This window comes from Eschrichtius robustus, chromosome 15 (assembly GCF_028021215.1).
Source record: "Eschrichtius robustus isolate mEscRob2 chromosome 15, mEscRob2.pri, whole genome shotgun sequence".
NCBI classification, from domain to species: domain Eukaryota; kingdom Metazoa; phylum Chordata; class Mammalia; order Artiodactyla; family Eschrichtiidae; genus Eschrichtius; species Eschrichtius robustus.
Genome location: NC_090838.1, coordinates 59,430,017 through 59,456,948, shown reverse-complemented (window position 1 = coordinate 59,456,948; position 26,932 = coordinate 59,430,017). Strand labels below are relative to the sequence as shown.

Here is a 26,932-nt window from a genome sequence, read left to right as displayed (position 1 = left end):
CAACTTCCAGTTACAAGATAAAGCTTGGGGGATATAATGTACAACAGGATGACTATAGTTTAGAATACTGTATTGTACATTTGACAGTTGCTAAGAAAGTAATCTTAAAAGTTCTTATCACAAGGAAAATGTGTAACTATGTGGGGTGATGGATGTTAACTTATTATGGTAAACTTTTTGCAATATATACATGTACCAAATCATTAAGTTGTATGCCATAAACTTATAAAATGCTATCTGTCAATTCTATTTCAATAAAACTGGAAGAAAGAGACACTTCTCACTAATATAAATTGAATGCCATACAGTACAGTTATATATTCCTATTATAGTAAATATTTTAAAATATTAATAATAGTAATTATTATTAATAATAATACAAGGAACAATCTTAAGCAGATATATAGATATTCCTATATAGATAATCCTTTAATTTTCACCATCTACCTATGAGGTCAGAGCTCTCATTGTCCTCATCATATAAATGAGGAAACCGGGGCATAGCGAGGTTAAGTAACTTGCCCAGGATCACACAACCAGTAAATGGTGGAGTACTGCTTGGCTGTTGTATTGTTCCTAGCTGTCCCCACCCAGAGGTAACTGTTTTTAATAATCAAAGGGACTAACTGAACAAAGGGTGATGCCTACTACAACAGAAGCCCCAGTGTTCACCTCAGGCTACCACCACCAACACTCCCAGCCACCCTCTTCTTTAAGAGCCCTCTGAAAGTTTTCTTCCCCCGAGAATTCCAGACGTGAAGATATGCTTGCTCTTGAATCACCATAGAAAGCAGTCTGGCTGCCTCAGTTTTTTTTTTTTAACCTTAAAAATAAAATGGTTATGCAGCCTTAAGTATTTAAACATTTAACTCTGGGGCTGCTGTGCTTAAGACTGCTTAAAATCTTGGTGAAATCACTCCAGCCTGGATTACACTAATTGACCTGAGACTTGCACCTGTCCCTCCCACCAGGGTCCCTCCCACCCACACATTCTTGCCTGCTACAAGTCATCTTTTCCCCTCAAAACCAGAGGCTTCTGTTGGTGCAAAAGCCTCTTTCTTTCCAGAATCCTTGCCGCATGGATCCACATCCTGACTGAGTTTTGCATTCATCCATTTATCATCTCTTTAAAGTGTTGTTCGAAACCATGTCCCCCTTTTGTTCAAGTCTAGCGTTCTATGAGGCTTCGTTTTCTGTCCTACACACAGATTTGAGTCGCCTTGCACTGTATGCTAAATGCTGGATTTCCAGAGATAAAGTGAAGACAAGCTCTAGCCTGGAGATGCTCACGACCTATTTTCCTCTGCTGGGCCTGCAATGGAAGAACTGAGATGCAGGGAATGGAAGAAGCTGTGGCAGTGGAGCAGCGCTCACTTCAAACGCACCTGGCTTTACAGCGCATGCTCTGATTGTGCATGAAGTCAGGGCATGTGCTAGAACTAGACTTGCAAGAGCTAATGTTTTTTTTTTTTTTTCACTTTGATATTACTTTGTTTGGTCTTTTCCTGGTCTGGGGGCCAGGGAATATAAACTGATAGACAAGCACATATCATTTGGGCACGGCAGGTGATGGCGGGTTATTCCAGGCCCTGCGCTATTTGGGGAGTTGCTGGCCAGAGCTATGTGGTGGCTCCAGGTGACGATGATGGGGAGGAGGTCCTTACTGATCTTGTGCTGGGCACATATAGGTGTGTCCTATAAATGGTAGCTAAAAGAATAAAATAAAGGTAGGTGCCACCCTTTATTGTTAAAAATAAAGAGGCCTGAGGCACTTTCTCAGATGGGCTGACTAGTTGCTAAGACCAAGGTGGCTTTGGAAGAGTATCAGCTGGTGCAGCTCAACAAGTGTGTGTGCGTGTGTGTGCACACGTGCACATGTGCCACACACACACATGCATGTGTACTTATTACATGTCAAGTAACACTCATCATTTACAGTATTCTGCTGACCCTTCCTAGGCACTGCACCCAGAGCAGCCCCTCCAGCTGCTCCGCCCAAAATGGTGCGTCCATTGGCAAACCCTAACACATACTGACTCCTAATGACTCATGATTTTATTGATCATGTTAGTTTTTGCCAATTTTGTAAAAATTGTACAAAAGATGCTAGACTTATTGTTAATTATTTACACAGCTTCTTGTAGCCCTCTACCTACTCATGGTCCTGTGAACCTGTGTCATTCTTTGCTTTGAGCGGCCTGAGGTCTGAGGCCGGGGGAGAAGCTTGGGGCACTTACCACGGTGCAGCAGAGGGGCCAGAACCACCAGAGGAGAGCCAGGGCCAGAAGCAGGAACAGGATCAGCAGGGCGATTGCCAGTATGGAGCCATCGGACTGCGGGGCCAAGAGAGAGGGCGGTCAGCAGTGGGGCCGGCTGTGTGTGCAACCAGCATGTGAGCTTGGGGGGCAAGGCAATACCTGTGGTCTCCCCCTCCCCACACTCCCATCCCCACTATGCAGATTTAAGGCCCAGAGAAGAGCACCGTTTGCCAAGTAAATGGTTGAAACGCTGCCCAACGTCCTGGGCAACACACTCTATGTAGCCAATTCTCATGAGAAGTGGGTTTGTCTTTTCAGGGAGGCCCCGTTCTTCTCTTTGAACAACATCCTGAAGAACCAATCCTGCAGGAGACAGAGAAGATGGCTGCCTGTGCAGCTGGGCACTGAGATGGCCTACCACTGCCCATCTGCCTCCGGACCATCACCCTGTGTCTGGTGACAGCCTCCCCTTCCCTGGATCTGCTGTTCCCACCACCCCTTGGGCTGGACTTGGGACAATTCTCAGAACTCAGCCTGCTTCCCTGAGCCTGTTTGTCATAGGTGCGTGTAAGAGATTCACGAGGCAAAGTCTAGAGCCCACGGATGGGATGTGATAAAGGGTAGAGGGATTCCAGGGAGTAGAGGGTGAGGCAGCTTCTGCTGACCCTGGGAGGGGAGGGGTGTGGTGACTGAGTCAACGCTGCTGTCGGGCCCAATGAGGCGGGCACCCAAGGCAAATCATGCCCACTTCCAAACAGGCCTAGGCCAGTCCCCAAAACAGACAGTTGCAGTGGCCTGACATGATTACTAACTTTCATCAACAGAGATCCCACGCCCTCGGTGTCAGTATTCTGGGGCTGCTGGTTCAAGGGAGCAGATTTAAGTCCCCTCCACCGCCCCTTCTTCCCAGCTACCGGGAGTGTAAGTGGGTACAACCTTTGGAGCTGGGGGTGAGGGGCAAGTTGTCCCAGGTATTAATTGTCATAGGTACCCCTTCTGAATAAAGCTGGCAATTCCACTTTTAGCTCCCCCACCTCAAAATCAGATATGTTTGCACAGATGATGATGATGACGATGATAAAGGAAAGCAACCTAAATGTTTAACAATTAAGGAATAGTTAATAATACATTGTAGAACCACCAATTACTCTGTAGACATTATGTTTACAAATAATATTTAAATGACCTGAGAGAACAGCCCTGATATAATGAGTGGACTTATGTTTGCCAAGAGTGAGAGAGAGACTGAGGGATATTTACTCAAATATTAATGGTGATTTTGCTGGTAGTGGATTTACGGTAATTAAAAAAAAACCCGTCTTTGCTTTTCTTTTTCTTTTTTTAAGATTGCACAATAAGAAAATAAACTATTGAAGTTGTATTTTAAAACTCTGCACTTGGGGCTCCTCCCTATGGTATCAGGGCTCACGTGGCCCTGGGGTTCTCACCCAGGATCAGTGGACCTATGGGGTACACAGATGGGCTCAAGTGGATGGAAGGTGTGACCCTCCCGAAACAACACTCATGATCTTCAGAGCATGTGTCTTCATGGGAGACTGTCCACAGCATGATCAGACTTTCAAAGCTGCCCTCTCCCCAACCATTTACAGAGGGGGAGGTTGGATGGCCTGTCCGAGGCTACACAGCAGGTTAATGGCAGAGCTGGGGCGTGACTCACCCCTACTCCGAGTGCCCAGTGGGGGCTACTGGAAGCTGTTTAAAGGCAGCTTTTACTCCCTGGAATGTCTTTGACCCAAAAGCCAGGAAACTAAACACTCGGCTCCCACCAAGCCAAGGCTTGGGAATGCCAGATTATCCCCGAGGGAGCTGCACCTCACAAGTGCAGACGCAGGGCTGGGCAGTGGGTGGGGAGAGGGCACAGCAGCCAGAGGATGCTCCCGGACCCACAACGTTTATGCATGAGCTACGGCAGAGAGTGATGTTCTCCTTGAAGAGACAAAGAAATCCCGTGTGTTCTCCAACCTTACTGTTAGTCAAGGACAGCCCTCTTGATCTTTCAGTCTCTACGTTCCATGCCCACAAAATGGAGATACTGAACCTCACCTGCCTCATTGCATTGATGTGAGGAGAAAATGAGCTATAAGATGTAAGCAGACATGGCCGGACAAGTGGGATGGAAGCTATCATGTCAGACGCTGAGCTGTAACTCATCCTCCCATTGTTTCCTCATGGCCAGCAAACATGGTGGCCATTTCAGACCATAAATCTGTTTGCAGTCGGAATAATAAGTGGTTTGGTTACTGCAAGGCTTATAAAACAGTGGTCTTTCAGTATTAAGTTATAATTTAGTAAAGACTACGGACTGCATTTATTCCCATTATATGCAATCTCCCCTCTCCTGATTTTATTTTCACTCTAGAGAGAGGAACTGAAGCAGAAAGGCTGATATATTGTGGGGAAAATTATTTTAATTCCTTCTGGAAAAAAGAAGCAGTTTTCCTGTGAAGTGGGGGTGGGTGGGGGTGGAGGACCGGGACCACAAGGGGAGAGAGGAAGCTTCAGCTCTGGAAGATTTCCTGAATTCAGACAAAGCTTCATCCGGCCTATCTCTGACCAGGCTTGGTCTGCCTCTTCCTCGTCCTCCCTTCCGTAGCGAAGGAGGACAGCGTGGGGCTCAGCAGGGGCAAGGTGCAGTGGGGACGCTGGGGGAGTGGAAACGCAGTGGGGCAGGAGCTCTTGGAGGGACTGACGCTTGCTCTGGATGCAGCCCCCAGTAAAGCCCCCCAGTGCACTGCCTGGTTTTCAAGATCTTCCACCACCGTTATATACAAACACCCAGTGCAAAAGAGTCACCGTCAGACAAAGGGCATGAATTTTTGACAAACTTAGACATGAAGCTAATGTTCTACAAGTGGGTAACATGTGCATGCAACCTCGGAGGAGGCTCATTCATGGATTCCTTCAGCAAACGTTTACTGAGGGTCCGTCCAGTGCCCACGGAGCAGACCTCAGCGGTAAGGATGGATTAGACAGAACCAAGGTGCTCATGGTCTGCTGAGGGATATGTATCAACCGTTACCCACACTCAGGGGCCTGTGTGTTATTCAACAGCTGTACACGCAGCACCTTTAATTAATTTATTTTTGGATAGTTTTTATTTTATTTAAAAAATTAAAAAAAATTCTAATACAATTTTAAAGGTTACTTTCCATTTGCAGTTATAACAAAATATGAGCTCTATTCCCCATGTTGTACAGTACATCCTTGAGTCTATCTTACACCCAACAGTTTGCACCTCCCGCTCCCCCTACCCCTCTGTTGCCCCCCCCCCCCTCCCCAGTCTCCCACCCACCACTGGTAACCACTAGTTTGTTCTCTATATCTGTGAGTTTCATGCAGCACCTTTTATGTGCCAGGCAGTGAAAAAAGCAAACAGTCTCTCGAGTCTTAAAGTTTACATTCTGGTGCAATAGTAATAATGATAGTGATGATAATAATACTTGTTATCAGTATAGCTCATATTTACTGAACACTTACTATGTGCCAGGGACTGTCCTTTCTAAATATGTACTAACATGCTTTCCATATGTTAGTTCACTTAATATTAACAACCTTATGAATTCAATAATATTGTTTTTTTCCTATCTTACAGATAAAAATACTGAGGTAAGGACAGAAGAAGCAGCTTGCCCAAGGTCACAGGGAGAAACCAGAATTTAAAGCTGGGCCATTTGGTAAGACATGGAAGCAACCTAAATGTCCACTGACAGATGAATGGATAAAGAAGATATGGTACATATATACAATGGGATACTATTCAGCCATAATAAAGAATGAAATAATGACATTTGCAGCAACATAGATGGACCTAGAGATTATCATACTAGTCAGACAGAGAAAGACAAATACCATATGATATCACTTACATGTGGAATCTAAAATATGGCACAAATGAACCTATCTACGAAACAGAAACAGACTCACAGACAGAGAACAGACTTGTGGTTGCCAAGGGGGAGGGAGGGATGGATTGGGAGTTTAGGATTAGCAGATGCAAACTATTATATAGAGAATGGATAAACAATAAGGTCCTACTATATAGCACAGGGAACTATAGTCAATATCCTGTGATAAACCATAATGGAGAAGAATATGAAAAAGAATGTATATATGTGTATAACTGAATCACTTTGCTGTATAGCAGAAATTAACATTGTAAATCAACTATATTTCAATAAACTACATTTTTAACAAAGTTGGGCCATTTGGTTCCACAGCCTACAAGTTCAACCAGCAGGTTACTGCCCTCAGCAAACACTAAGAACTAAGTGTCTGGAACTAGCACATCACAGAGGAGGTGACACTGGATCCTCGCCCTCAGGGCGAAGGAGAGCTTGGCATTCCTGCACAGAAAGCAAACACAAAGTGCATGGTGTAGGGGTGAAGGAGGCAGGGTCCCCACTGTTGGAGCCCAAGCTGAGGGGCATGGCTTCTATCTTGAGCCTGAGTGGCTTCAACCTGGGGGCACTGTGTTCGGACTTGTTTCTTGGGAAGTAAATGCTTTCAATGCATAGAGTATGGACCTGAGGAGGGGAAGACTGGAGGTCGAAGGCCCAGGTGGAAGGCTCCGGCAGTTCCTCCCAGTCTTTTAGGATGACATTTTACAGGGTCACTCCTTCTGAAACTCTTGCATTTTCACGGATGTCTTTGTACTAATTTTACTAACGATAGCGACTGTTATTGTGTGCTATCTACATTCCTGGCACTATGCAAAGTGCTACCTATGCATGAGCTCATTTAATTAAACGAGACTTGTTAAAGCAGTCTTACTGCAGGAACTGCTATCCCCTTTTTGAAGGTAAGGAACAAGGAGACTCAGCGAAGGTATGTAACTTATTCAGACCCTTCCCGTACCACTTATGGACATATTTATATGTCCTCAATTTTAATGTTGCAAAACTGGGAATTGAACCTTCACAGTCTGATTTTAGAACCTTGCCCCCCTTCTACTTCATCATTACACTCTAATGTCAGATTTATAAAAAATTCACTTAAGAAATATCTATACTTGAAAGACTAAACATAAGGCAGCTGCATGAGAGACCGACTTTTTTCCTATGAATGCTGAGGTGTAAGATGCTCACAGAGGCCTGGGGTGGAACATGCAGACACAGAATATTAAACACGAGGGCAGGATGCTTGGGCCGCTCCTTCCTCTGGTCATTCCTTGTTAGGATCAAATTCCCTGAAGGCTGCCTGGCTTGCAAGGCAAATCCCTGCATCATGGCTTTTTAAAATGCCTTTCTCCCCGGCTCACCAAATGAGGGGATCTTTTAAGATGAGGAGGCATTGTTTTCAAGAGTATAGATTTGGAAACACGAATAATGAAAGCATCTCTCACATGGTAGGTTTCTAGTGATTTTGGATTTCTGACGCACGGCAGGGGGGTGAGGGATCTTGTGTGACAGGAGAGAGGGAGGCCTCTGGGCAACAGAGAATCAGGCATCTCTGCTGCTTCCTGTCTTGGTTTTTTTACGGTTTTTTTTTTTTTTTTTTTTGGCGCTGAACGTTTTATCTTTAAAAAAACAGAAAGAAAAGGAAAAAAAAAAAAACTGTCCCCACAACGGGGGGAAGGCCCCCAGTGGGCCCCTGCCTGTTGTTCCCCCTGGCTTCAGAGACTTCTTTATAGGCCTTAGCTGCTTGCTGGCCAGGGTAAAGGGAGGAGGGTCAAACTGAGAGGAATGATGGGAAACTGGGGGAAGCTCAAGTTAAAGAAACTTGGTGGAATCCCCCATCTCCAAGCTGGGTTTGAACTGGGATTCTTCCTTGTCGTTCAGGCATATGGGGTTATTATGTAGCCAATGAAGTGTCTTCAGTTCTGCCTGGAAAACCATCTTAACCAAGTTAAGGAGAGAGCATCCTTCCCCACTCCTGTGTATCCTTCCACGTTGAGGGCGCTGTGTGTAAAACTCCAGGCCTTTCTTCCCCTTTACTCATTCAGTAAACAAGGCCAGAGCACAGCATTCCCGTAACTCTGCCCCTGGCTGTGCGTCTTCCCCGGACAGGCCCCATGCCCGCGACGAGGCTGGCAAAGCTATTTCATCCTGGGCTTCAGTTTCCAGCCCATTTGCTGCCACACTCAGCCTTAGTCTCCAGTCCGCAACAACAAAGGCAATACTGAGGTTTCCATATATCCTGTCCCTCTTCCTCTGGTATTGAGTGAGATTGTCTTTGAGGCGCTGTCGAAAACCACTCAAGGGAAAGAGGTCCTTCCACTAGGGGCAGTTCTGGTCCACGACCTTGTGATCTCATGGCCACTTGCTTGTTCTAAATACCCAAGAGGCCATCTGGGTGAGAGGGAGATGTGCAGACAGAGACGAAGGGACCAGGGACATGCTGACTTTTCCTGCTCAGATGGGAGAACCTGTGAGCAGGCAGAGGAGTGTCAGTTCCTCCCAGGGAGGCTGGAGGGCTCTGGACCCCCTGCTGCACCCCCTCACCCTCCACTCCAGGCAGCTTTGCTCCCTCCCTGGGCAGAGGCTGCCACTTGGGAGGTGTCACATTCCAGTGCTCTGAAGTGGAATTTCGAACCATCCTCAGCAGCTGGTATGAGCTCTGTTTCCTGCCCAGACAAAACTGGCAGAGTACAGGCAAGTTTTATTTCGAAAGATGAAATTTAAGTCATTTTATTGCTGCTGAGAAGTTCTGGATGGGCAAGCCCAGAAACCAAAATTCTCTCTCTCTCTCCCAGAGCTTATATATTCTGACTGCTATTTCTGGAAGTAACTTTAGCCATTATCTAACTTCTCCGCCCATCCCACCCTGCATTTTCTTGGAATTCTATTGCCCTGGCATCTGTGGCAGTGTTCTCCTCAGCCTCCTTCCTCCTCTCTCTGATTATTCCTTGCCCACCTCCTCATGGGCTTTTCCTTGTATGCAGTCCCTTAAATGTCAGTATGCCACATGGATCCATTTTTTTAAGAAAGGTATATACTTTTTATTGTGCCTGAGGGTCTACTTTTCTTTCCCTTTAAAAAATTATGGTAAAATATATATACACATAACATTTGTCATTTTAACCATTTGTTGTATACAATTCGGTGGCATTCAATATGCTAACCATGTTGTAAGACCCATGGATGCATTCTTGGTCCCTTGCTGTTTTTCTTTCTAAAACTCTTTCTAAAACTTTCTAAACATGGGCTGTCTCCTTTCCTTTCACAGTTTGAACTCTCATCTAGATATTGATGACTCAACTCTTTATCTCTAGCCTAGATCTCTCCTTATGCTTCAGGGTCATAGTCAGGGTCATTCCACTGTCTGGTAGGTCCTACTGACATGGCAAACTCAACAGTTCCAACTGAGCTCACTGTTTTCCCCTTCGAAACTGTTCGTTCTCTTCCCCTCATTCAATGGTACGACCTGTCAATCCAAGTGGGAGATCTGGAAGTCCATCTCAGTTTTCTTTTTCTCCCTCTCTCCCCTACCTGAGGGTCACACCATCCTATCAGCACATCTGCTCCTTTGACCACCTAAGGACTTCTTGAATCTGCCCTTGCCTACTCCTTCTCCAATACTTGATTAGGTTTAGAATTTTTTTTTTCTGGCCAGTTGTAGTTATTGCTTCACTGCTTCCTCCACCACCATCCTTGTTAGCCAAATTCCATCCTCTACCACTGCGTCTAGAGTCATCGACCTAAAATGTTATTATGACAGCTCTGCCCACCCATGAACTCTTCAACATCTCTTCATTGTCCAGAGTTCTTAATACTGGAGAATTTGATGAAAGTGATACATCCCTTCCTCAGAAAAGTACACATTCACGCTTATACACAAGCTCACTAATTTTGATTATAATTTTGGAGGAGGGGGTCCATCAAATCCCCAGAATCCATTTATGGATCCCTCAGTCCAAGAGTCCTTAGCTCAAGGCCCTTCACAACTAAGCCTCTCTTTTCTCCAACCTCCTCTCTCACCACCTCCTTCCTTACACTTTGTGCTTTGACGAAACTCAACCACGTGTAAGTTCCCTGTATACACCTCACTGCTCTCTCATGTTCTTCTTCCTGAAACACCCTTTCTTCCTTTCATTGCTTGGGCAACTGTTTTTCATCTTTCAAGTCTTAGCTCAGGCACCACCCAGTGCATTTATACCTTACATGTTTATTGAACACCTACTATGTGCCAGGCCCTCTACAAGCACTGGTGTAAAGATGGACACGGTCTCTCTAATCATACACCTTGTAGTTGCGTGGGGAACACAGACAAGCAAATGCTACCACTGAGCTCTGAGTTTGGGCTCTCATTTTATCTTATATCTCTAGCTTAGCCTCTCCTGTATATTATAGATATTATATCATTATGTGTCTCGCACTGAACTATAAGCCCCTGGAGGACATATATTTGACTTTACTCATCTTTGTGACTTTGAGATGTAATACAATGTTTCAAACATAAAAGGACTTGTCCCTCAAGTATTTATTAGACTGAGGGAAATGATGGTTTGGCAGATTAATGCCTTCCACAGCTCGTGGGGGGCAGAAATGGCACAGGCGCCAATGTTGCCCCAGGCTGCTCACCACCCCCTCCATGGTCCCGTCACTGGAAATAGCTCACCAGCCTCGCTGCAAAGAGCTTGGGCTTTGGACTCAGTAAAATTTTGTTTTTGTTTTTGTTTTTTAACATCTTTATTGGAGTATAATTGCTTTACAATGGTGTGTTAGTTTCTGCTTTATAACAAAGTGAATCAGCCATACATATACATATATCCCCATATGTCCTCCCTCTTGCGTCTCCCTCCCACCCTCCCTATCCCACCCCTCTAGGTGGTCACAAAGCACTGAGCTGATCTCCCTGTGCTATGCGGCTGCTTCCCACTAGCTATCTATCTTACATTTGGTAGTGTATATATGTCCAAGCCACTCTCTCACTTCGTCCCAGCTTACCCTTCCCCCTCCCCGTGTCCTCGAGTCCATTCTCTAGTAGGTCTGCGACTTTATTCCCATCCTGCCCCTAGGTTCTTCAGAATCTTTTTTTTTTTTTTTTTAGATTCCATATATATGTGTTAGCATACGGTATTTGTTTTTCTCTTTCTGACTTACTTCACTCTGTATGACAGTCTCTAGGTCCATCCACCTCGCTACAAATAACTCAATTTCTGGACTCAGTAAAATTTAAATTTAAGTCCTAATTCTTCCACTAATTGATATGTGGACTTTAGGCAACGTACCCAACCTCTCTCTTAAACTTCCTTTTCTCAACATATATGAAATCGAGATAACTCCTACTTCCCAGGATTGATCTGCTGTTACATAGGATAAGGTACGTAAAGATCCTGGCCCAGTCCTCCTTCAATAACTGTGACTTTCCTTTCCATTCTTCCCTTGCTTCTATGCCCAAGCCATGTTCTTGGTGATGTGTCCAGACTTGGCTCAGGTAAATAAATTTGATTCCTGTGAACAACCTCTTGCAACTGTGACTGAGCTATGGTGTTGGTAGGTGGTCCCAGGTTACATATTTGGGAAACCACAGGCCCTCAGGTTGCCATCGCAATGTCAAGGAAAGGGAAATCCAAGTGAGTTTTCCAATGGTAAATTTAATAGCTTCCATTAAAGTTGATCAAACATTAATGAGGGTAAAACATAATCAAATATGATGATTTATTCTTGCTACCTGAGAGGTAATCTGGGCTAGAAATGGCAATAAGAGTGATAGGCACTGAGGATATTGGATTCCTTAACCCACGAAGTAGGCAGTATAGAAAACATATTAGGTGAGAATTACCTAAGCCCTTGTGGAAGTCTTTTTCAAAAGCAGGGCTATAAAGTAATGAGGCTGTACATGTAGTGAATATAGTAGCACTCCCACACCCAAATGAATCTAATTCCCTCCAAACTGGTGGCTTTGGATGCTGGAGACTCTCCAATGATTCAACCTGTGCTCAAAGGAATTCTGAAACACCTCCCTTGGAAGTGTTTCTGAAACCAATTCATAGGCCACAGAAAGTAAATCTGATATCTTCTAAGTCATGCTTTGTTTTTTATCAGTGAGGTTCCCAGCTTGATAACCCACCATTCACCAGACCTGGTTCCCACAACTTTTGGAGTTGTTTTGATATCAAATGTTGATGATGTTTCCCTAATTCCCCGACTGAGGATATTCAAATACTGTGCCTTCAAAGTCATGGCAATTTCAGAGCAGGGGTGCAGAAGATAGCTGAAATTTTGACAGCGTTCTTAAGTATACAGCTTTCCAAGGTAAATATTTTGAAGGAGCAGTAATAATTTGGATGTGTCAATTCTAGTTTGCTATACATCTTATTACTTTTTGCCTTATAAAAATAATACCAGAAGGACTTAGATAAGCCATCATTAGTACGCAGTGAAGGGGAAGACTGACGCCACACTCCTACACACTCAAGCTTTGAGGTCCTTATCATGGCAGGACACTCTGTATCAAGATTTTCCAGCATCCTCTTGTCGCCCTGACCCAATAGAGACATTTCAAGTCACTCGCAATGGTGAGGGTGATAATAAGTAGGTCTTGGATTCATTCAGCACTTTCCTTTCCATAAAATGCATAGAGCTTGTTAATCAAAACCAGTTTTTAGAGAATAATGCAGACAAGATGTAACTCATAAGTACTCAGAATGCCTTAGTTCCTGTGAGTGGGCTGTTGAAATAGGATTACAGAGAAAGTTACTCAGTAATGTTCAAATACTATGACATTGGAAGCGAAAGACTAATTTCTCTTTTTCGTTTTTTGTTCCATTAGCTACAGGGACTTGTCTACTTGCCTTTAATGTAACTATTTATTTAATGCATATGCTCAATTGGTCTTATTGATCATACTTCATATGTTAGCATCATTATTATCTATTATCTGTAAGCAGGCATACTGTCTCTATACTGTTAGCTGTTGCTTTAGATTATGAACTTGGAAAGGTGGAAGCCATGTTTATGATTGGGTGGCACTGTCCAGAGATAGACGCTTACTACTGGTGACCGTGATGATCTAGTCCTTAAAACAATGTCTCTAACCTGCATAATAGGGTATCAGGAAACCAAAAAATCATTTTCTACTGAGTTTCTGACACATGATCATCAGTAGGAGACACAGAAAGATGAACAAAGTCAGCCTACAATCCTGGAAGATGTTATCACCGTCCAGTTAGAAAGTCAGGACTGATTCACAGAGTTTACTCAAAGAGCAGCACGCATTATGTGCAGTTAATCTCTAAATGATGTTATAAACCACAGTGCTTGAGCTTAGAGCAGAGGGAATTCAGGAGGCTTGCCAAGATCAGTGAAGCAACCTGGGGCAGGTCCAGGCAGCACTTGGCAGGCCTTGTAGCCATGGTGAAATTTGGGTAGGTGGAGAGGAGAGGGCATTCCAGGAGAAAAGTGAAATTTGATCAAAGGCACAGAGTAAGGATGAACATACCTTTATTTAGAGCGAGGAATTATGGAATACAAATACTGGCTCATCATCAAATATTTTAATCTGTTAGGGATCTAAACTTTGCATTCATGAATTTTAAGGCCGACAGCTAAAGGTCAACCGAGGTTGCCAGATTGGACTCTATCATGAACAGCCTTTGGCAGATATTTATTTCGGTGAGTCTGCATCTTTTACATACAATCTTTAAAGCCTTGAGCTTTTAAGCTACCTCTTCTAAGTCCATGAATTTGGGCAATGCAGATAAAATAAAATTGCCTTAGCTGTACCTTTCATGCTTCCTTGGCCTGCAAATGAAGCAGTTTTCCCGATGCTGGATGGTACGTAAAAGAAACCCAGGAATATTTTAGTTGCCAATTATTCAAGTGCTTTTTAATTTTTTAAATAAATGAAACAAAATATTAAGCCCACTGCTTTGGGCACTGGCTAAACTAACATCTGTTCTAGCAACCACAGTTACAACAAAGGAATGCTAGTTACGTATTGCTTGTGGCACAGACTCTTATTTTGGGGAGCTGTAAATTAAATCACTGACCTTTGAATCTCCTTGCTGCCCTAATGAACAGGTGAGAAATTGGCTGCTTTGCAAAAGGAATGGCGCTCACATACCCTGGTGGGACCTTGTCATTCTGTAGGGAGCAGAGGAAAGAGTTTGTCTGCTCTTTGGGAGTGCAAACAATGTAAATCACATCCCCAATAATATCCTGATCAGAAGACATGTGTAAGGACCCGGAGAGAGCTTGTGATTTGGTGCACTGTTGACTGTAGTCTCCCAACCAAGACAATGTGGCCTGGGTTTGGTTGCTGTCTCCTCCAGTTCTGTGATAGCCTAGTTCACTGATTTTTGCCAAATTTGGATCATTTAAAGAGCTGGCATTATTTTAGGGTTGGCAGACAGAAGATGCTCTCAGGCTTTCTCTGCGATATGGTCGTATTTCCCAAATTATTAATCTGTCCTCCCTCTCTTCCTGCCCCAGCACCTCCACCCTTTTCTCTTTCTCTCCACACGCACACACTTTTGGATCCTCTTTAAACTGTGCACGTCTTCCTGCAATTGTGCCTTTCACGACTGGATTTGTGAATCCAGAATGCTCAACCCCAAAGACTCAACCCTTTGGAATAGCCCCAATGACCCAAGAGCAGGCATAAATGCACATACTGGTCATTTCACTAAAGCTCGTATACTGAGGGCATGCATTTTCTCTCAGTTTCTTATTCAGAGACTAGGAATTCTTATTTTATATTCAAAGAAGCTTGATTGCTTGATATCTGAGCATCCAGTCTATCAAGCTTGTGTTTTTTAACTGCTGAGTTTGGTCCTTTATATTTATCTTGGTTATGGATTAGTATTTGGGTTTAACTTTTATTTCTAAAAATAAATATTACCATCTTATTACGTGCTTATCTCAGAGCTTCCTGAAGCACAGATTCAGAAAAATCCTTTTTATCCCCTCATTTACTCTCAAAACAAGGAAATTTCAAACTTAGGGCAAATATCCTTTAAAATGCTTTGAGATAAAAGTATTGAAAGCCAATTCCTCAAATATCCAAGAAAAACAAATCAGCTCAATCCTCCAAAACATATTTGAAAAGGTTTTTATGCATACAAGCGTTATCAAAATAGAGGTGCTGCCAAACTATTTTTATTTCAGTTCATAAACAGCATGACATCTGAGTTTGGCATTCTGATATTCCTGTAGTCTTTTGCCCTCCTTTCTAATGACCGTACAAGAAACCAAAGGTCATCTTGTTAATAATAATAAAAAAATACTAGGATATCATAAAAAAAGACCTTGAATTATGTATGGCTCTACTGAGACTACCTAATAAATAGATGAGAATGATTTGTGACTAGTGTATCAATTGCCTGTAAATGAGAGGGTGTGTTTGAGGTTATTTGAACACAAATTGTTCTTGGGAGGAGCTTTAAGTTCACTTTAGTCTGAAATATAATCTCATTTGTATTAGGGGGGTGTTGGCTAGTTTGAACTGCAGTCTCCAGTGTCACCAACAAGAGGCTCTCATATTTATTTTCAAAATATAAAAGCCAAACTCATTTGTTACACTGTATAGGACTGCTAATGTTTTCCTTACTCTTTCACTAGCTTACTTGTAGTTCTAGAGTTTCAGACTCTCAGCGTTGGAAGGAGTCTGAAAGCTTTTCCAGTCCAATTGCCTATCTGATGCATGAATGGCCTTTATGTAATTCTGCCAACTTGTCTAGTTGCCTGGACTTGAGTACAACTTGAATACAACAGGGAGCTCATTTCCACCTGTTTGTAGCATCCAATTAGAAGGACCTTTTAAAAAACTGAAACACAAACTGTCTAACAACCTATTCTACTCCTTAGCTCTGTATAGATACTGTATTTTCAGATTTATTATTATTATTTTATTTTTATTGTATATTTATTACTTTATATTATTTATTATTTATTTTTATTTAGATCTGTGTAGATGTTGTATTTTATTGTGTAATAAAAGCAGATGCACCTCAGGACAGCCCTTCAAATAAAAATGGCCATCAAGTCTTTCGTCATGTCTTCAGGCTAAAGAGTCTCAATTCTATTCTTCTATCTGATCTACCATATTTGGTAAACTTTTTTCACATATTCAGTTTTTCAAGGTTTTCCTTTGAAGTGTCCTTACTATTTAATATCATACTTGAAAGGAGATTTTACCTTCACCAAGTTGAAAGGTTCCATCACTTCCTTAGTCTCAGATACCATACTTCTGTTAATTCAACCAGAAGTCAGAGTCTCTTTGGGAACCGTGTCACTGCACTGATTCTTAGAGAGCCTATAACATCAGTGCAAGGAAACTAAAATTGGGTATCTACTGTGTACTAGGACCTCTGCCAGCTATTTAAGGGCTGGGATTTTTGCCACATTGATCTGATCCCAAAGTCTTCGAAAAATATTGCTTTGTGCTTCCTTTGAATGGCTTTCCATAGCCCAGCCTCCATTTTCTGTCATTCAAACTCTCTGCAAGGTCAGTCTCCTATTTCACCTCCAATCCAGTCTCCCCTTATTCTTCCGGGATAAGAATTCTTCACCGTCTGTGAAGAGACGGTGGTTGAATGAGGAAGGAGAGAGATGGGTGTGGGAGTGAGTTGGACAGGAAGTGGAATGATGTTAGGGTGAAGAAATCTATAGGTAATGTCAGGGTGCGGGCCCTGGTCCTGCCCTTCTCCACTGGTTGTTTGGAAGGGACTTGTCTTCTCCAAGGGTTGTTTCCTGTAATTGAGAAACAGTTTGGGGAGGGTCTTGTTGGGGGAAAGACAGAGTTTTTGTCTTAAGGGACAGAGTTTTTGGGCTGAGTAAATAATGAGCTGCCTACATGTTATCCTTGAATTTCTAAAATGATCTGTCCAGCTCCCTTTTGCAGGAAGAGGTGAATGCCTTCTTAGCGTAACTGAGAAGTAACCCACTAAGCCCATTAAGCGGACTCTCCCCAAAGTGTGCAGTGCTTGTGTCAATTTACTTATGCACAGGCCTGGGTGGAGGCTCACGAGTCTTTGGAATAGACGAAGAATTTCTGGGTGCCCTGTGATATTTGCCTTTTGCACTCCCAAATATATATATTTACCTCTTGGAGTATGTATTCTGCCTCGGTAACTACGTTGTAGGCTTCTGGAGGGCAAGCAAGGCTGTTCTTCTTTGAGTCCCTATCACTTTGCCCACAGTGCTATTTCAATTCACGTTAGTCTTGATCTTTGGCCCCGTTTACGACCAGCAACTGCTTCTCTACGCTTCTTTCCTTAATGAAGAGGCCCACATGCTTATAGCTGCTGGTATGAATTAGCTACTCCAAAGATAGCTACCTATTTTGATTGATGGACTATTTTGTTTACCTTGGAAAAGAAATAGAAGAAAGAAGTCTTCTCTGATTTTTACTTTCTCTGAAGAGTGAGCAATAATTTTTTTATTATGTTGGAAGGCGAGATTGCCACTCAGCACAGGCTACTGGATTCATTCCCTACTAGGCTGGTGAAATTCAAGAAATTTTGGCAAGGGCAGTCATGCCAACGGTCTGTTTACCTAGATACTTATATGACTATAAACCTAGGCTGGATTTACATTTTCCTAAGTTACTTCAAAGCAATTAGTAACAGAATTGAACTGACTTAGAAAATGGACCCCCAGGAAGTCGCCTAGAACAGAACTCTGTAGACAGTGTTGGAAGGTGGTCCCTGCCCTCTGTCCGAAGCCTCTTAGCTACAGCCACTGTAGCATTCATCTGTGGGCTCTAGCACATTCCCTTCTGAGCTAGCCATGATCAAGGCTGTCTGTGCAACCTCAGCCTTGGCTGGCGGCATCCAGATTATTTGAGCTGCCATAGCCTAAGTTTCTGGTATTCCAGGGTGAACTCAGGGCATGCCACTGTTCCCCATGTCACAGCTTTTCTCTAGTTATCTAGGTTCTTTTTTTGAAGATGAAAGATGTTTATTTCCTGAATGAGGAGATACTGGAATTCAACATCAAAACTGCATCCTGTATTATACTTAAATTAAATATTAAAGCAACTCCAAAATATAGCAGCTAAGGAAGGCTTTCCAACTGGTCCCAATTGTTTTGTCTCTGCTTTCTCTCCTAATACCCCATCCCAACCAATCACAGCCCCACTGGCCCCAAACACGCCTTTACCCAGGCCATACCCTGAGTAAATCCCTACTCTTTCTTCCTGGCCCAGTTCAGTTATTATCTCTCTTGTGAATCCTTCTTTGATTCCCCAGACACTCCACTTCCTGGTATCACTAGGCGTTGTTCGTTTCTCGATTAAAGAACTTATCACGTTAAATTGCAAATCCTTGGAGTACTTGTCTGTTTCTCATGTATTATATCTTTGTTTTCCTTGGACTTTTAGCAAATATAGTTACTTAGATTCCATATCAGTCTCTATGGTTCTGCTTGCCTTCCAGCCTTGTGCTGTAGACTCTCAGGGGCCAGCGCCTGTCCTGAATCTTGATCCAGTTGAGTGGGCTATTTCTAGACCCCCTTCTCCAGGTCTGCTCTTGTGGAGTTAGCGCTGCTCTAAAGAGGCCTATGACTTTTGCCCTGCCTGGTTCACTGGTTGTGGTCTCTCATCTGGCAGATTTGGTCCTCTTAATTCATGCTCAAGCTCCCCATGTTCCTTGGATATGCATATTGGATTGGTGGTCGTCCTCTTTGGAGGCCTACCCTCCAACCAGCTGGGTGCCCCTATTCTAATCCTACCTCATTCTGGCTCCCTTCCTCTCCTACCAGCAGGTACAATCATGGGCTCAGTGTGACCCTTGATTGAGTCCATTCATTCACTCATTCAATCACCAGCTATCTACTGAGTAATGACTATGTGCAGGCATTATGCCAGGTGCTGGGTTGCAATAGTGAATGAGACAGTCTGTTTTTCCTCTAGGAGTGTATGGGCTACACTGTGCATGAGAGAGAATGGCTCTTTTTTTTATTTTTAAAAACTTTTTAAATTAAAAAAAATTATTTTTATTTTTAATTAAAATAATTTTAAATTGAAGTATAGTTGATTTACAATTTTGTGGAAGTTTTAGGTGTACAGCACAGTGATTCAGTTATATATATATATGTATGTGTGTATATATACATTCCTTTTCAGAGTCTTTTCCCTTATAGGTCATTACAACATCTTGAGTTTAGTTCCCTGTGCTACAGTAGGTCCTTGTTGGTTATCTATTTTATATACAGTAGTGAGTACATGTTAATCCCAACCTCCTAATTTGTCCCTCCCCCACCTCTCTTTCCCCTTTGGTAACCATAAATTTGTTTTCTGTGAGACAATGGCTCTTTCCAACATCTGTGCTTTCTTTTCTCTAAGTCTCCAGTTGTTTCCAAATGTATAACCTATCTCTGTGTGGCAGCTGGAGGCCCACTTTCTCGCGAGACACTGGGAGGCATGACGTGTTACAGACAATACTGATGTTAGCTGGACTCTGTCTTCCTGAAACAAAGAGCAGCAAGTCTGGTCTGGCAGGCCTTAGTTTGAGAGGAGGAAACCCAGAGACAACCTGGAATATGGGAGAGGGGCATTTGGAGAGAAAGTTTTGCAGTCTTTGGCAACACAAAGTGGTCCCCAGACTGGTCATTTTTGGCTAAAATCATCCTTTCAGGCAAATTCCTATTTTTATACCAGAAGATAGGGTCCAAAAGAAGAAACATAAAAGAGAGGGTTCTGACTTTAAAATCTTGGGATTCTTAAATGAATGGGATTAGAGAGTGAATGATTTTTCTTAAATAGGTTTTAATGACTTTATTTTTTAAACTTTGGAGGACAATTAATGTCAGGTAAATATAATGATAAGAGTCTTGTGTGTTTAAGATTTACCTGGCAAGTTTACTAAAATGCAGAATTGTGGGCTCTTCCCTATGAAATTCTGATTCTGTAGGGTTTCTCAGCCTTGGCACTATTGACATTTTGGATAGTTCTTTGTAGTGGCAGGGGTGGAGGGGGGCATCCTGTGCATTGTGGAGATAGCGCCCTCTCTCCCTCTCTCTCCGCCCCCCCCCCCCACACACATACATACACACATACACACACACACATACACAGTCATACACACACATACACACACACATACACACACACACACACACGTTTTTTCTCTCTCTTTCTCGATAGAAAAATACCACTAGTTTGGGAAAAGAATAGTCTCAATTCATGAAATCTGAAGGATAAAGTGGCTTAAAACGCCACTGGAAACAAGTTGGCACCATGTTAATCCTCACAGAAGTCAAACCATACTCCAAAACCCCAGTGAGTCATGGTTATTTCAGGGGACACTGGAGGATCCAATCTGTCAGAAAAATCCCTTCTGAGGTTGCAGATCTCATCTGCATGAAAAGGTACCTCCTTTGACAAAATAAGTCCAAACATGCTGGCCGTGATAGAATATTTTAAATAATAATAGAAATTTTCTATGTGGTAATAATGCATCAACTTTAGTAAGTACTTGTTTTGATTAATTCTTCTAAATAGTCTAAATATTCCCCTTATGTTACTCCTAGATCCATTTACTGAGAAAAGTTTTTTTTTTTCAAAAATACTGAAGAGTAACAGATACACACCTCTGTTTATAAAATAGACAAGGATTTACTGTATAGCAACAAGGATTTACTGTAGAGCACAGGGAACTATATTCAATATCTTGTAATAACCTATAATGGAAAAGAATCCGAAAAAGAATATATATATATAAAACTACATCACTTTGCTGTACGCTTGAACTAACACAATATTATAAATCAACTATACAAAAAAAATAGTGAAGAAACTGCAGCCTAACCCAGTTTGACTTATCACCAGATCTAATTTACTGGTGCTGTTTTCCCTCACTATCATGCAACCAACATCTTCAAAGTTTTTCCCAGCCTGTTTCTAAAATACAGGCTTATCATGGACTCAGAAGGAAGCATACTTCTTAATCAGGGGAAAATAGCCTGTTTATAATGAACAGCAAACCTTGTAATGAGACAGTCCATTAGATTTTTACTTGGCAAGGAAAGAGAACGTCAGTAAACTAATACACAGCTGTCATTCTTTGACAGACTACCATGTACCTCAAGGCCCTTTTTAATCTTTACAACAGCCGTGCAGGACAGCCTCTGAGACAGGCTCAGGTTAACTTGCCTGAGATCATTCTAGAAAGTGGAAGGGCTAGGATTTGAAATTAGGATTTTTGACTCAACATCCTATATACTTAATTCTTCCATTATACTGCAATCACAGAGCAGTTGTTCTTGTTTTGATGCCTTAGGACTGAGTTTGTTGCATTTTTATTTTCATTCAAAAAGAATTTCTCTGAATAGGACTTGCCATGGGTCCTCTCAAATTTACTCAACCTTGTTACTGTTTGTAGTCAGGCTGGTATGCATATAAATCAGGAGGAAAGAGAGGCTCTCCACTGAGTTAGCGTTGATTTTAGATTCAACGTCTAACTTCAGGTCTCTTTTCTTTCTTTAAAGATTGTGATTCTCCAGCCTGGAAACCAACACAAATCGAATCCTATCACAGTTAATAGGGAGGAGCATCAGCTGGGCCTCACTGCTACACACCAGGTAATCAAGGGTGTGGAGTGTACATCCTAGGAGAGTAGTTGCCAACCTGAGAAATGGCCCCCAATTAGAAGGCACCAGAAACTGATACAAAATGAGAGGAAAGGAAGAAAACAATCATGGTTCCTGGGAAGGACCATGAACAAACTATGGTCATAGCCATATCTAGACCTTGCTCAGGTTGGTTTCTCTTTAGGGGAGGGCCCCTTCCCACTTCTTACCTGTTATCGTTTTTCAAATCACCAGTTGGGTTTTATCGCCTCCACGAAGCCCTTGTGACTCTTCCTGGATTCACCCCTTCTTCTCCTCTCTGAAATCCTATAGCATTTATACACCTGGCTTCCACAATCTTGGTCTTTGCTACATACTCTTTCGTGTGCTTGTTGGACTCATTTCCCAAGCTGGATTTTAAGCTCCTTAGGGACGGCGACTTGTAAAATGTAAATGGAGCACTGGAGACACGGGAGGGGTTTGAGAAATACTTGTTGAATGATTCTCTGATTTTTGTACACTTTGGGTGGGAAATTATAGAATTTTAAGGTACTTATCCAGAAGAAGACAACCTTTCATGAAAAGTTCCTTAAGGTCCTACATTTACTTGCTTTGTTCTCAAAAGGACAGACTTCTTTTTTCTATTTCCCTTAGAGCAGCACCATATTAGTGACTTTCTCCACCTATTGCCAGAGTTGGAGAAGAAAAAGGAGGCCAGTGAAGACTCTAGAGGTGGGATGTGTTTAATATGCCGGGAAGAGAGGGCTTTGGATGTTTGACCATTTTCTATAGTCATGGAGCTCAACAAAGTTTACCATTAGTATAGGAATCTTTTAGCTCTTGGATGGAAAAATCTCTTTCCTGTAAAACTTCATGGAATTTCTGCTCCTGGCAGAGGCAACAGTTATTCATTGCAGGTCTTGAAAACTTGTGACATGGTTGTCCAAATGGGCACCAAATAAAGCAAGAAAAAAAGAGGCTCAACTACATATTTTAAAATTATTTTTGGTTCCAGGTGATGGACTGGGCAGGCTGAGACTGGTACTGACAAGTCTAACCCTTTACTCAGGCCCAGGGGATAGTTTTTGATCTAAAAACCTTGTCCTCCAAACCAGCTGCCCAAGAAACAAAGGCAAGTCCAAGACCTTACTTCATATTCTGGATTACCACACACCCCACCTGCATCTCTATTTTGCCCAGTGGTGGCTTTAGTCTTTTTAATTTGAGCTTCTGTGTAGGACCTGTTGGGGATTGGGATTGAATATTTGAATATAGGTCCTCTTCTCTGGATGATTTTGGCTTGTCTGTCCCCTTTCAATCACCTGGGCTTGGTCGAGTGACAAACACGTACTCACAGGAATATATCTTGTGTCAGAAATGTCCTTCTGTTATAAGGAACTCTGAAGGGGGGAGCCGACTCTCTGGGAAGAATCTCCAATTAGGTCAGTAATTTTGACTAAGCTTCCACTATAATACCAATTAACATTTATTGAGCACTTACTACTGGCCAGGCCTTCCGCCAAGCACTTTACATAATCATTTCATTTAATACTCACAATACTGTTAAGAGATGTAAATTATTATTTTTCTAACTTTACAGATTAGGAAATTGAGGCACCTAGGAGCTAAATAACTCGGTCAAGGTTGCACAACTGGTCGACAGCAAAACTGATCTCCCAATTCCCCCTCTGCCTCAAATCTTCTCCCCTTTCAGTCTTCCTGTCAACTGAGGGCAACTCCATCCTTTCAATTACTTAGGCCAAAGCCCTTGGGGTCATTATTTTTTTTAAATTTTTTATTAAAGTATAGTTGATTTACAATGTTGTATTAGTTTCTGGTGTACAGCACAGTGATTCAGTACCATATATATATATATATATATATATATATATCTTCTTTTTCATATGCTTTTCCATTATGATTTATTATAGGATATTGAATTTAGTTCCCTATGCTATACAGTAGGACCTTGTTATTTATCTATTTTATATACAGTAGTTTGTACCTGCTAATCCCAAACTCCTAATTTACCCCTCCCGCCCCCTTTCCCCTTTGGTAACCATAAATTTGTTTTCTATGTCTGTGAGTCTGTTTCTGTTTTGTAAGTAAATTCATTTGTACCATATTTTAGATTCCACATGTAAGTGATATCATATGGCATTTGTCTTTTTCTTTCTGACTTCCTTCACTTAGTATGATAATCTCTAGGTCCATCCATGTTGCTGCAAATGGTATTACTTCGTTCTTTTTACAGATGAGTAATATTCCATTGCATATATATCTATATATATATCTATATATCTATATATATCTATCTATCTATATATATATATATCTCACATCTTCTTTATCCATTCATCTCTCGATGGACATTTAGGTTTAGGTTGCTTCCATGTCTTGACTATTGTAAATAGTGCTGCTATGAACATGTGGGCTGCATGTATCTTTTCGAAGTATGGTTTTCTCCAGGTATATACCTGGGTATATACCCAGGAGTGGGATTGCTGGATCATATGGCGACTCTATTTTTAGTTCTTTACAGGATCTCCATACTATTTTCCATAGTGGCTGCACCTTGGGGCCATTCTTGATTCCTCTCCTCTCAAGCCCTATGTCTAATACTTGGGAAATAGGTTAGCTTTGCCTTTAAGACACATCTGACTCTGACCTCTTCTCTCATTGCCACTGCTCCCTTCTGAGTCAAGCCACCATCATCACTTTTGCCTGAAATATTGCCATAACCCTCCCAACTAGTCATGGTCCTTCCATCCTTGTCTTTCCACGGGCTGTTCCAGCAGCCGAGTGATCTTTCAAGTGTAAGTCAGATTGCGTTGTGCCTCTGCAAAAGCTGAAGTTCTCACAAGACCCTCCACTCTCCATCCCCATAACCTCACCGCCTACTGCACGCCTCACTCGCTCTCTTCCAGTGACCGACCACTTTCTTCCTTGTACACACCAGGTGACCCTGGTTTGTGTGCTCTGAGCACTGGGGCTCAGCGTTTGGCGTGTTCTTTCCCCAGGTGCCTCACAGTTAACTTCAAAGTCTCTATTCAAATGCCACCTTCTCAATGTATCTCTATTTAAAATTTGAACTCACTCACTCAAGCAGTACCTCTTACTCTGCTCTATTTTTCCTACAGCCTATATTATTTCTTAACATAGTGTGCGATTCATTTGTTACGTCCATTGTTCACTGTCTGCCTTCTCTCCCCGCATCCCTGCGAGATAAGAGATTTTTGTCTGTTGTGTCCTGATGTATCCCGAGCACCCAGGGCAGTGCCTATCCGGCACATTGTGCGTAATCAGTGAATACTTGTTGAATAAATGAGTGAATGGACCTGGATCTCAAATCTTAGGGTGCTTATAATTTTGTTGTAGACATGCAGCATTCTCAAGCGACAGGGCAATAACGCAGAAGATGTTATGAGGTGGTGCCAGTCAAGGGTCAGTCGAGCAGAAAACTTAGTGACTTGCACTCAGATGAAGGAGATGGGAGACATAAGTGCAGGTTGGAGAGAGCTGGGAAGACACAAGAGGGACTTTACCAGGAGTTCTTTTCCTTTTGGGGTACATTAGTGAGGACAACCTTTCTTCCTGGCTTAGAGGTCCAGAACTTAAATTTGTAGTCCTGCTTCGGTCACACCACAGGCTTGGCCCCAAGATATTTCCCCTTCCCACTTCCCTGCCCTTGCGGCCTCGGGGCATAGCTGTTTCTCTGGTCTGGTCAGATATAATGAGAAATACAGGCCCAAACTGTTGGATCATTCAAAAGCAGGGAGGAATCTGGAATGGAGTTATTAGATTTGGGGTATTTTAATCATTTCCTGCAGGTTGGCAGTTTCCAAAAGGGTCAATTTCTAAAAGAATCAGGCAGGGCATGCTTGGAGAAATTTCACTGGTCTTGAATCCAGTTTTCATATTTGGTCTCCAGATTTGACATTCCACTGAGGCATGCCTGAGACACAGACATTTCTCAGTGGTGACAGGTCTCTGTGACAACCCTAGTCTCTTACGTTGGTCCAGTAAAACTTTTCCATTGTCTGTACCCATTGCACTGGCTTACCCTGCTTTCAAGAAAACTGGTTGGTTCCTAACATAGGATGGAAAGTGTGTGTGTGTGTGTGTGTGTGTGTGTGTGTGTGTAGGGGAAGGCAGGGGAGCTGGGAAGGTGTGCTGTCCATTGTGAGGCCTGGCCTCCTGCTCCTTTGTGAGACAACTCATTTTTCCTTTGTCTGGCTCCAGGGCCTGCCTGTTCTCTCTCATCCACCTGGATGGTGTTAAGGACACAAACCCCAGTCACTGAGGGGTTCTAACGACATGCCCTCCAAAGGCCAGCCAGGAAGTGACCAAGGGATCTGCCTAAGCTGACCATCAGGCCAAAACACATTTGTCTCTAGAGTGAGCTCATGGGAAAAGTGCATTTGGTTATAGAAACTGAATATTCAGAGAAAGATTCTTTCAGAAATGTTCATATTAGGGGTTGAGATCTGTATATGAGCTAACCAAGCCCCGACTGCCCTCTGAGGGGCTGGGCTCCAAATCACTGACCGTGGGAGCCACTACACGGGCTGAAGGGTTCCCAGCCATAGCTGCACAAAAGACCCTCCCAAGGGGGCCATGAATTCACCAAAGCTGGGGCCCACTCCAGAGACTTTGTTTCAACTGGTCTGGCATGAGGTCAGGGCAACCATATTTTTTAAAAGCTCTCCAGGTGATCTTATGTGTAGTCAGAGATGAATGCTACGTGCCACGAAGGATCCAGAGACGGGGCATCTGAGGAGCTGGAAGAGGATACAGTCCACACTCTGCCTCACAACCCCTATGTCATAGGGCCCCTCCCTGCTTCTTTCCTATTTCATGAATTTTCCATTTTCTCCTGGATTATTTCCACAATCATATCAACAAGCTGCAATTTCTTCCATTCTAAATAAAAGCCTCTCTTTATACTCCACTTCTCCCTTCAGTTATTGCCCCATTTTCCTGCTTCCTTTTAGAGGAAAAACTCCCTAAGATGTGTTTCCTATATATACCGTCCGAGTTTTTTCTGTGAATTTTCTCCCAGACCCAGTCCATCCAGGCATCCCTGCTCAATACTGCACAGACCCTGGTCCCACCTTGCCATCTGGTTGTGAAAGTGTGCCCAGGTCTCACCCTCAGTAACAGAAATGGGGAACCTGGGGAAGCACAGGCATTCCTGATACA

At 42.8% G+C, this 26,932-nt stretch overlaps 1 protein-coding gene across 3 annotated transcripts in view; it reads right to left on the bottom strand.

Annotated features, from left to right (window-relative positions):
• ANTXR1 (ANTXR cell adhesion molecule 1) overlaps positions 1 to 26,932 on the bottom strand; it is a 243,333-nt gene that overhangs the window by 100,692 nt on the left and 115,709 nt on the right. For 2 of the 3 annotated variants that reach the window (XM_068565027.1, XM_068565028.1), the window contains exon 13: positions 2,238 to 2,333. In XM_068565027.1, the coding sequence (XP_068421128.1) occupies positions 2,238 to 2,333 (96 nt within the window). Of the gene's footprint in view, positions 1 to 2,237; positions 2,334 to 24,047; positions 25,250 to 26,932 lie in introns of those variants that run through there. The other variant, XM_068565029.1, reaches the window with a different exon arrangement.